The sequence below is a fragment of the Zosterops lateralis genome (genome assembly GCF_965231275.1).
Source record: "Zosterops lateralis genome assembly, chromosome: 19".
In the NCBI taxonomy this organism is placed as follows: Eukaryota; Metazoa; Chordata; class Aves; order Passeriformes; family Zosteropidae; genus Zosterops; species Zosterops lateralis.
The window spans coordinates 2,843,108-2,853,712 of record NC_139779.1 but is presented as its reverse complement, the minus strand read 5'-3'; the positions used below and the strand labels follow the sequence as shown (position 1 = coordinate 2,853,712).

Genomic DNA, 10,605 nt, shown 5'->3' with positions numbered 1-10,605 from the left:
TCCCTCTTCCTCCTGTGAGCTCCACAGTTTGTGATCCTGGGGCTGGGCACTGCAGCACTTCCATGGAATGGCCTCGCCTGCCCCAGGCTCTCTGTGCTCAGCAGGGGTGGAGCACAAGTCTGCAGTGAGTGTCTAGAAAGGATTAAGCCTCTAAGTGAGAGGTGCAGTATGAAAATATTTCCATCCTCTGTGTTTATTATCCTCTGCCCTTCCCTCTGTGTCTGTGGATGGCTGGAGATGGAGATAAATCCTGTTCCCTCTCCTACAAACTCTTCACAACACTCAGCAGGCAAAGGTGCTCTCACAAACTGTACAAGCAGAATTTACTGGAAGCCCCAAGGTGCTCTGAACTATGCAGTAATATCTATAACAGGGTCCTTCCTTAAGCCCAGGAGTGCCTGATAATCCCAAGAAAACCAGGATTTGTCTGTCCCTGAGTGCCCAGTTGTTTATATGGAGGGTAACTCTCCACACCTTGGCTTAGCTGCACATTTTTGCACGTGTAGGAGCTACACAGACCCCTCCAGAGGGAAGCTCATCTTACAGCTGCTCCTCACAACTGTTTACTGGTCTGGGCTGCAAATCCAGTTGAACTGGTCAGTCTGGTACCAGTTACCAGCAGTTGTTTGGGCAGGAACTTGGCTACAGTTACCCCCAGCTCCAGTTCTTGACTGCTTCAGCAGCTGAGTCTTTCTGAATTAAAGAATTATTATGTATAAAGAATTATGTGATATAATAATTATGTATATTCTCTACAAAAAACAGGCAAAAAGAGGAAACTCCTAAATTCTATCAACCAACGTGCAAAATGCTCAATCAGTTGCACAAGTTGTAAATTTACTGGGTTCCTTCTTGTGCCAGCTTTGCTTTCCTCTGCCCTAAGCCTAGAATGTTCTTTTCCCCCTTTGGAACACAAACTAGAGAAACTCATGATTTACAAATGGAAATCTTACAAAACTTGCTTATTTTATTAACACTGAGGGAAAACATGGAAAAAAAAAACAAACCCAACTTGGATTTTTATCCCTTCAGTACTAACATACATGAACACATCCAGCTCTTTTTTGGTACCTGTTTAGAAAAGTTTAAGGTGACCAGAAACTTTATCTATGACATCAGCTGGTCCTGGTCCAATCCCAAGGACTGTCCTGGAGCCTGGAGCTATCTGAGTACGCCCAGCATCCTGTATCAAGCTCACAGTGAGCCCCAGGCGCTTTGCCTCAGCCAGCAGCTGCACCAGAGTCTCTTCATCGGGAGCTTTGAGGACCACTTTAGGCTGCCCACAATACTCCCACTGCTTCAGGAGCTCGGGATCCCTTTTGTGGACCTGCTTGTAGGCAGAGACAGCAGCGTGGGAGCACTGTGCCGCCACTTTGCCCTTGCCCATTTTCAGGTCGTTGCGGACGATCAGCACCAATTTGAGCTCCCCGGACTCTCCCATGATGTCGGCCTCGCCTCCCGGGCTGTGGGAAGGCTCTGGAGTTGTTCCAGCCCCAGGTTTCCTGCGGAGCCTCCCCCGGATGCCCCAGCCCAGGCACACACCACACACCACTCCGATGATGACGTTCAGGAACTCGGGCTCCAAGACAGAAATCATGGTGGATTTTGGGGACTGCCTCTGAAAGGGGGGGAAAGACACAATTTACCTAAGTGTTTCTCAGCTTCTGAGAGCATTTCGTGTGTTCTCACCTGGTTTCCACTTGGTTATTGAAGACAAAGAACATTTGTTAGAAACACAAACAGTTCCCCAGACACAGCTTTCTGACTGAAAACACCTCACTGGGGATGGGCTTCGACTCAGCAGACAAAGCCAAGACAAAATGGCAAGTTATCATAGAACCATAGAATGGATTGTGTTGGAAAGGGCCTGAAAGTTCATCTGTTTCACCCTCTGCCATGGGTAGGGCTTTCCACTGTCCCAGGCTGCTCCAAGCCCTGTCCCACCTGGCCTTGGACACTTCCAGGGATCCAGGGGCAGCCACAGCTTCTCTGGGCACCCTGTGCCAGGGCCTGCCCACCCTCACAGGGAAAAAACTTTTTCCTAATATCCAATCTAACCCTGCTCTCTGCCAATTTGAACCCATTCCGCCTCGTCCTGTCACCCCAGGCCTCTGTAAATAGCCTTGCCCCACCTCTCCTGTAAGTTCCCCTCACCTACTGGAAGGCCACAATTAGGTCACCTCGAAGCTCCTCTTCTCCAAGCTGACCACTCCCAAATCGCTCAGCCTTTCCTCATGTCAAAATCACACCTAAAAACGGAGAGAAAAACGGTGAAACGCTAGAGGTTTCAAGCCAATACCCCAAATTCAGCTGAGGAGCGGGGCCTCCTCCAGCTCCACCGCGGGCTGCGGCACCTCAGCCCCGCCAGGCCCGGACACGGAGGGCAAACACCGAGCGGGGACCGAACCGTGCGGGACCCCGCGGGCCTCAGGGAGGGACATGAGGGGGGCATAAAGGAGCATCCATCCCCCTCACCGCTCACCTGCCGCTCCCGCCCGCCCGGAGGTGACGGAGCCGCGGCGCTCGGGAAGTGACGGAGCCCGGGGCGGGCCGGGGCGTGCTGTGCCGGGCCCAGTTCCGCCTTGTGCCGGGCCCAGCCGAGCTGCCGGAGCGTGGTGAGTGCGGGGCCGGGCCCGGGGCTCTGCGGGCGGGCGGGCGGGGAGCTCGTCACCGGCCCCTCGACGGGACCCCTCGGTGCTGCCCATGGCTCCCCTCAGCGGGACCCCTCAGCGCTGCCCATGGCTCCCCTCAGCGGGAATTCTCAGCGCTGCCCATCTCTCCCCTCAGCGCTGCCCATGGCTCCCCTCGGCTCTGCCCATGGCTCCCCTCGGCTCTGCCCATGGCTCCCCTCGGCGCTGCCCGTCTCTCCCCTCAGCGCTGCCCGTCTCTCCCCTCAGCGCTGCCCGTCTCACCCCTCAGCGCTGCCCATCTCTCCCCTCAGCGCTGCCCATGGCTCCCCTCAGCTCTGCCCGTCTCACCCCTCAGCTCTGCCCGTCTCTCCCCTCAGCGCTGCCCATGGCTCCCCTCAGCGCTGCCCATCTCTCTCTCAGCTCTGCCCATGGCTCCCCTCGGCTCTGCTCATCTCTCCCCTCGGCTCTGCTCATCTCTCCCCTCAGCTCTGCCCATGGCTCCCCTCAGCGCTGCCCATCTCTCCCCTCAGCGCTGCCCATCTCTCCCCTCAGCGCTGCCCGTCTCTCCCCTCAGCGCTGCCATCGCTCCCCTCAGCTCTGCCCGTCTCTCCCCTCAGCGCTGCCATCGCTCCCCTCAGCTCTGCCCGTCTCTCCCCTCAGCTCTGCCCATCTCTCCCCTCAGCGCTGCCATCGCTCCCCTCAGCTCTGCCCTCACGGCTCCTCCTGCTCTGAGGTGACGGCGGCAAAACGAGCTCCCCGTCCCGGCGCTGTGAGAGCCGAGGGACCCGTGAAGGAGCCGGGGCATGGCCGGGAATGTTGTGGAAAGGGAGGGAGGGAGGGAGGGGAGGCTGCTGGTCGCCAGTTTTCATGGCCAGAGATGAGCCCTGCCGTCTCACCCCGCTGGAAAGCGGCTCTGCTCTCCCAAAGCCCCGGGAAGGGTGGGATGGTGGGATGGGACTCGTCCTTCTCCAGCCCAAGGGACGGTGCCTGATGACACAGGGAGAAATCCGTCCTTCTCCCTTCGGAGAGTCGGATAGCGATGGGCTTTGTGTGTTTTTCCATCGGAAATGTGCTGTGCTGGGTGCTCCCCACATCCCCATGGGCTGCCTGGGCTTGTGGATGTGAGGCCCAAATCCAGGGGGACATTTCTGCTGGCTAGGGTTGAGCACCTCACTGGCTTTTATTTCTCTAGCCAATGTCATCTGGTGTTTACAGGAGACAACAAAGCAGCAAGATTCCCTTTTTATTCCAGTTTTGCCCCTCAGATGAATGGCAGGTCATGTAGGTGGCCTGAGGGAAGGGCTGATAAGAGCGTTTGATAGCGGCTATTTATCTATAAAGTGCTGTGAATGCAGGTTTTCCCCTTTCAGCTGCACTTATGGCATTTCTTGAGGGTTTTCTCCTGCCCTTGTTTTCTCTGCTCTGTGCTTACCAACAAGTGGGTATCCTGGTTTGGTTAATGCGGGTTGGGGTGGAGAAAGTGTGGTGTTTGGGCAGTGGATTTAGCAGCTGGTTTTGCTGTTAGGAATTCTGCTCTTTTAGAGATTGTTTCATCTCAGTTTGATGGGGGGTTCTCATGCTTCCTAACACCTTGTGATAACATACATCAGCTCTTCCTAATGCGTTAATTTTCCCATTAAAACAGTCTTCATTATGTCAGCCATTCTTCCAATCCATTATTTCTGCAGCATGGAATAGACTTTCCTTTATTCCTTATGGGATAAGTGACAGTTGTAAGGATGGCTTCATCCCCTGTTTTCAGATGAGGGTTTCAAAAGCCACTTTCCAGTTGTGCAATGGGAGGTGAGCTCTCTCTATTTGTCTAAGCTTTGTTTCGTGTCCTGCTGAGCTGCTGAAACCGAGGGTGTTTGTAATTGCTGTGGGGAAGGGTAGGAGGAGACTCAGGAGCTTTCAAGTGGGTGGTAGCAATGAGGAAGGTGAGTAGGCTGGAACAACTAACTGCACTCTTTCCACCTCAAAGCTTTTTTTCTAAGTTGTTGTTTTGGAATTCCTTCTGGATGTCATGACTGCCTCTGACTGCATCTGGTGATCTCTGCCATTTCTTAAAAAACTGTGGGTTTAGAACAAACAAAACCCCCCCCCACTATAATTCCTGAGGTATTGTGATGGATGACAGAGTTATCTGCAGGTTGGAACTTTAACTTCTCTTCCTTGTGGACAAGTGTGAGCTGAGTGGACTTTGCCATTCCCTGAGGACAAAGGGCACAACCCTGAAGGTTTTGCAACACTGAGTTTTTTGTACCAGCTTCAAACACAGTCGTGGGACAGCACCAAAACCACCAAACCTCGCTGGTTTTGGTGCTGCTTGGACCAGAGGGAGCCAGGAGATGTTATTAGCGAGGCAGGCAGTTGTTTGGGGTATTTCAAGCTTATTAAAAGAATATTTTTCTTTCTCCCAGGGCTCAGAATTGGCCTCTGTGAGCCTTGTCTGGGCAGTGTGTCCACACTGGATGGCCAAGTGTGAAATCTGAATTGGCTTTACTTAGAGACTGTTCCTGTGAAAAGCAGAATTTGTTATCTCAGGAGCTGCTTTCAGCCGCTCTGGGCTTTGTCAGGTCCTTGTGTTCATCCCTTTTCATCTGTGCTCTGCCTCCTCTACATATCCTCTTATCCCTGGATCTCATCTTTTCATCTATTTATTGCACAGCATCTCTACTGCTTTATTATAGCACCTGGTTCTACTGCTGGATGTAATCAAAATTCATGTTTCACCAGGAAAAAAACACACCAAAAAGATCAGTTTAATATGTATGTGGCTTTATTGGCAGGAACAGAACTTTCAGGTAACTCAAAAGAAATTGGATGGCACCCCTGAAGCTCATGTTACAACAGTCTTTCCTAAAAGGCATCCCAAAGTCTTTTTAGGGAAAAAAAAAAAGGAATTTTAACTCTAAATTCTAAGATGATTTATTTGGGTAGGAATTGGAAAATAGGTCTGGTGTACAGAGGCATAACCCACAAAATGGAAACCTGTGGTCTTTAACTGAATTACTTCTCCTTTGAGGAATCAAAACTATTTTAGTTAGGAAAACACTTTTAGTATGGGAATGAACGCACTCCTATCAAAATAACCCATTACGGCTGAATCTGTGGAGATTTGGACCATCTTTCAGCTGTGGCCTCATTTATTTTAATTGAATGTTTCCCAGGAGTGCTGAAGGACTGGAAAAAAATAATCAAGCAGTCACTTTTTCTATTTTCTATCATCTTCAGGAAAGTCATTAACCTCCAAGTGAGGGGCTGTGTCACTCCAGTGTTCTCTTGCTCTGCAGGGGCAGCAGCTTTTTGCAAGAGGAGTCGCTTTGGGCTCGAGTGCTGCAGAGCTGAGGACGTGGTTGGGCTCTTCCACTGCCTTCAGATCCTGGAGAAGTGGTGGAGAGGGAGTAACTGTGAGGAGCTGGAAGGGGTATGTAATGTTTCACTTCCAAACTGATCCCATCCTTCACCTGAATGTGTTTCCTGTGCCAGGCAGCCTTTGGCTTTCGAGGGAAAGTGCTCTCCAAGCTGTTTTTTTGCCAAGGAATTGTTAACTTATTCTCTCTGTAGAGCTTTTGAAGACTGAAAATCAAATCACAGATGTGCAGCACTGTCTAGGTTAGTGTAATTCTTCACCCACCTGGAAAGGCTGGATTTTAATCCTTTTTTTCCTCCTTATTGTAACTGAATAACAGGGGTGTAGAAAGAGAAGAAGGAATATCAGAAAAGTTGAGGAGAAAGAAGCAACAGGGTTGGAACATCTGGCTTTAAATGCAAGAAATAATGGGAAATGATGTGGTGCTGAGGTGGCTGGGGGAAACAACAGAATGCTCTGACTCTGGTTCTCTCTGGAGCTGTGTGAGCAGGAGCTGATGGAGATGAGAGTCAGGGCTCTTTCAGTAAGAATTAGTGATTCAAACAATGTCTGGGAGAGCAGTGAGATCATGAAAACAGCTTCCTTGTTGTTCCAGCACACTTGAAGGGAGTCCTCCAAAAATCCTTAGTACAGAACATGAGTCCCCATTCTGCCCCTCTAAGGGAGAGTGCAGACACCCAACTGCCTCGTCCAAAACTGGCTCCTTTTGCACAAGTGCACCCAACACTTGGGTGCTTCCACAGCCTCCCCAGAGCTTCAGAGAAGAGACTTTTGTCCTTTTCTCTGATTACAGAGAGCACATCCTGCAGTGCCTGATTTTGTTGTGTTCTCATGCTCTGATAGCTTGTTTTGCTTTGTCTCACTTATGCTGTGAAGTGCCAGTCACAGTTACCATAAACCCTTTTTTTGTTGACCAATTTGCATTTTTGACTAGCAATAATTGTCTTTTTTTATACCTCATGTTTTGGGTTGCTCTAAAGCTCAATGGTGTTTTGTGAGCTCTTTGTTCAGCCCTACAAAGCAGTTCTTGTGTGAGCTCAGCTCTAACAAATGATCTAAGCCACCCTGATACAAAAACTGGCCACAGTTGTTTTCCTCGCTCTTTTAAATAGTTTATTTTTATGTTTGCTGCTGAGTACTCCATGCAGCAGGCAAATTTATTTTTAGAGATGAGCTCTGTGTCTCTCCCAGCATCTGTCAGAAGCGAAGTTCTGTTTAGCAGATGGAATTTAATTTCCTGTGGTGAGCTCTCGTGGATTGGGTGTCGAGTTGAGAACAGGGAGTGAGTTAATGAGGGATAACTCCATTTTGGGTCAGATTCCCACCCCAATTAACCCCTGTGGGGAGGAATTAGTGCAGGACTGGTGGTTCTAATGGGCATCAAGCTGCACAGCAGATCAGGGGTGCTGAGCTGAGGGGATGTACATCCTCCAGTCCCTTTGTAAGATGCTTTAAGTATAATTAGACTTGGCTAAACCAGGGAGGTTCTTTTCTGGAGCCAGGAAGAGTTTGCATCCTGTTCAGCCCTGCCATGTGATAGGTATCCCATCTCTAAGTCACCTGTGGTTTTAAACAGGAATCTTTAGAGCCTTCCTGCAGAATGGTTGAACTTTAAGACCTTCTTGACAAATATTTGTCCTCCAGAAGTGTGGAAGGGGATTATTTTATCTGCTCCAGTGCAAACGTTGACTTGTGTACTTGAGGTGGTGTTATGCAAAGCTAATCCTGGATTAGTGCCTGTCCAAGCAGGCAGGGTAAAAGTGGCTCTGTCAGTTGAGCTCCTGAAAGAAAACAAAAGCTGTCATGCCTTGAGAACAACACACCTGAGACCCTCAAAGATGAGGAGTTTTATGGACTGCACTGGAATTCAGTGTTGTGTGCACAGCCTGGGCTTTAGCATCCAACGTGGAGAGCAGTTGGCATTGCACTAAATGAACTCCCTTGGGGTGTAATTAACCTGAGAGCAGAGACCAAATCAGTCAGGACTTTAATTTTGAAGGCTAGGTTTGCACACATGAAAAAAGATGGATTTCAGAATGAGGAACGTGGGGCTTCCACTGAAATTTGTGGCTTTTTTTTTCCCCTAATCTTTGCTATATTTACATCAACAAAATGTGACTGAAGTTCCCTAAGCCAGAACACTTTTTTTAGTGTTGCTGTGTGTGCTCAACAGCTCTGGATGGCTTTTGCTTCCTAAGCAGCTTTCTGTGAACATCAGGCTTGGCTGTGTGGGGGTGTGTCATTTAAATATTGCCCTCTGCAGTTTGAACTCTGTGTGTGTGTGTAAATTCATGTGGTGTATATAAACTTACATCCTAGATGTTCATAAATACTTAAAATATACTTTCATAAATACTTTAAATATACAGAAAAATAAGCACAAGTGAGTGCAGTCAGAAACAAAACACTCCACTGATGGAATTAAAGGGTGGCTGAACATTTGATCCTGATATTGCCACAGCAACTGGCCTGTTATCCTCAGCTGAGGGCTGGGGTAGCTCCAGAGTGTCAGGCTGCTCTAAACTCACCTGGGGAGAGGGAGAGGTTCACATTTCCCTGGGGTTTGAGCAATTCCTGGGCTGCAGGTGACTGCAGAGTGATGCTGTAGAGCTCCCACTGCAGCAGCAGCTCAGGCCTCTTGTCCTTGGCTGACTCCTGAGTTCTTTCAGCATTTTTCAGCTTTTTGCAAAGGTGTTTTGTTCATTTTTTTAGGTGGTTTGGGTGTTCTGGGGTTTGTGTTGCAGTGAATAAAAGCTGTAACATGCATGAGATGAGTTTCTGCTGCCTTGTTTAACCAGATTTCTGTTTCTGCACATTTTGTGTCAGGGGGAGGTGTTGGAGAAAGGATTCCTTCCTGAGACCTCAGTGCTTTTGACTACTGGATTTTAACTAAAACCTTTGATAATTAGATTCTAGCTAACAATTTTATCTGTATTGCAAGTAATGCACAAGGCTTGTACCTGCTTAGAAAAACTCCTGTCTAAAACTGACTAGTGAGATGCTGGAAATGTCAATTACAGCATCTGAAATCTTTGAACATTCTATTTTAAAATTTGACAAAATTAGTGCAGTCTGAATCCAAGGGGTGACCTCACTCCTGTTTACCAAACCTGAGTTGCTGCTTGGCTCTTAAGCTGAACATAAATCAATGGGGAAGTATTTTTTTTTTTCTGTAGAACTTTAATTTCTTCCACTGGACAGTTTTATGTAACCTGTCATTTTAATATTGCATCACTTTTCTTTCCAACAAAAGCAACGTATCAAAGACTGTAAATCAAGTGTGCTTACAGGGAGAAATACAATGTAAATAAAATGCTTTAGATTTTATTTGGAAAAGACTCTCTTTTCCAAATAAAACTCCAGAAACTGTTTTAATGTTTAAGAGAGAGGTTTTAAAACAAGAAGTCTGACTGGTTATTCTCTTTATGTTTGATTGCATAAGAATTGTCAGCTGTTCAGGTTGAGGTTTTTTTTAAAGGAAAAAAAAGGCAGCTCTTGCAACACACTGGTTTGTGCTGGCTCCCACTTCTTGCATTATTTACTCTCCTGGATAAGGAAAACCACATCTGTTCTTTTGGGGTTTTGTTTTTAGGGTTGATCTCTCTAGGGAGAGGCCAAACCAGCAGAGAGTATGGACAGTGTTATTCCATCAGAAAGCTCTTGTCCTCTGAAGAGTTTGCCTCTTGTGCTTTTTTGCCTGTGCAAAAGCAGGAGGTGCAGCTCTGTCTCTTGGTTACCACACTGATCTTTCAGCCAGGGAGGTTTTTGACACAGTAACAACCTGCAAAATTTAGTGCCAGGATGAGGAGCACCAGCCTCAGGAGGTTTGTATGAAGCTCTGCTGCACCCAGAGCCCAAACAGTGGGTTGGGACGTGGAAGGGGTTTGTTTAATGAGCTTTTGTTCAGCTGTTAGAAGTTGAGGGAGTTTTGTCATTTGGAGTGAAAAATTTAGAATTCTGTAGGTGGGAATGTTTTAATCTTTGTCACTGTGGGGATTGAATCACTTTCTCCTCTTTGATGGTGTAATGCGGGATGAGTGTGAGCTGGGTTTGGAGAGCTGCTGGGTGTTTATCTCTATCCTCAGACTGTGGAATCCTAACCAGAAACACACCTTGTCCTTTTTGGGGTTTTTTTCTGCTCGTAGTCCCCACACCTGACTGATCTATGAAATGGCAGAGAATGGCACAGACTGTGACCAGAGACGCATAAGAATGAGCAAAGAGCAGCACAATGGCAACTTCACAGGTAGGTGGGAAATCACTTTGTGTTCTCAGCTGGCCTCTTGGGGGTGTAAAACAGCACAAGATTGAAAAGGGATTGATTTTTGGTTTTCTGGTGAGGCCGGGCTGGATGGAGCCACCTCACCTGTGCCAGGGGGTGGAATGAGATGGGCCCCTTCCCTTTAAAGCCCTTTTCAACCCAAACCCTTTTGGGATTCTGTGACTTTATTCCCACTTAATTCAAAGGGCCTCGATGCCTGAAGCAATTTTAAAAACCTCAGTCAGCTCTAAACCTGGAAGGATTTAGGATTTCAAAGCCATGGAATAGATTCATGCCATGTATTTCCACTCACATTTCTCTTACACTCTTTTCCCCTCCCA

At 48.2% G+C, this 10,605-nt stretch overlaps 2 protein-coding genes across 4 annotated transcripts in view; one reads left to right on the top strand and one right to left on the bottom strand.

Moving 5' to 3' along the window:
- Positions 1-934: 934 nt before the first annotated feature.
- On the bottom strand, positions 935-2,519 carry PTRH2 (peptidyl-tRNA hydrolase 2). Of its 2 annotated transcripts, none has more exons than XM_083874985.1 (3): positions 2,483-2,502; positions 2,181-2,249; positions 935-1,618 (listed from the first exon to the last, which is right to left on the bottom strand). In XM_083874985.1, exon 3 carries the CDS (start codon positions 1,595-1,597, stop codon positions 1,076-1,078), a length of 522 nt encoding a protein of 173 aa, XP_083731111.1. In that variant the 5' UTR covers positions 1,598-1,618; positions 2,181-2,249; positions 2,483-2,502; the 3' UTR covers positions 935-1,075. The 2 variants fall into 2 exon arrangements, with proteins under 2 accessions (XP_083731111.1, XP_083731110.1); XM_083874984.1 differs by having other exon boundaries at positions 942-1,618; positions 2,159-2,249; positions 2,483-2,519.
- Positions 2,520-2,540: 21 nt separating this feature from the next.
- VMP1 (vacuole membrane protein 1) overlaps positions 2,541-10,605 on the top strand; it is a 60,855-nt gene continuing 52,790 nt past the window's right edge. The window contains exons 1-3 of one of the 2 annotated variants that reach the window (XM_083875189.1): positions 2,541-2,615; positions 5,924-6,057; positions 10,149-10,249. In XM_083875189.1, the coding sequence (XP_083731315.1) occupies positions 10,174-10,249 (76 nt within the window). In that variant the 5' untranslated portion in view covers positions 2,541-2,615; positions 5,924-6,057; positions 10,149-10,173. Of the gene's footprint in view, positions 2,616-4,555; positions 4,677-5,923; positions 6,058-10,148; positions 10,250-10,605 lie in introns of those variants that run through there. The other variant, XM_083875190.1, reaches the window with a different exon arrangement.

Coding starts and splice junctions, on each gene's coding strand:
- PTRH2 (XM_083874984.1), bottom strand. CDS start 1,597: ATGATTTCTGTCTTGGAGCCCGAGTTCCTGAACGTCATCATCGGAGTG.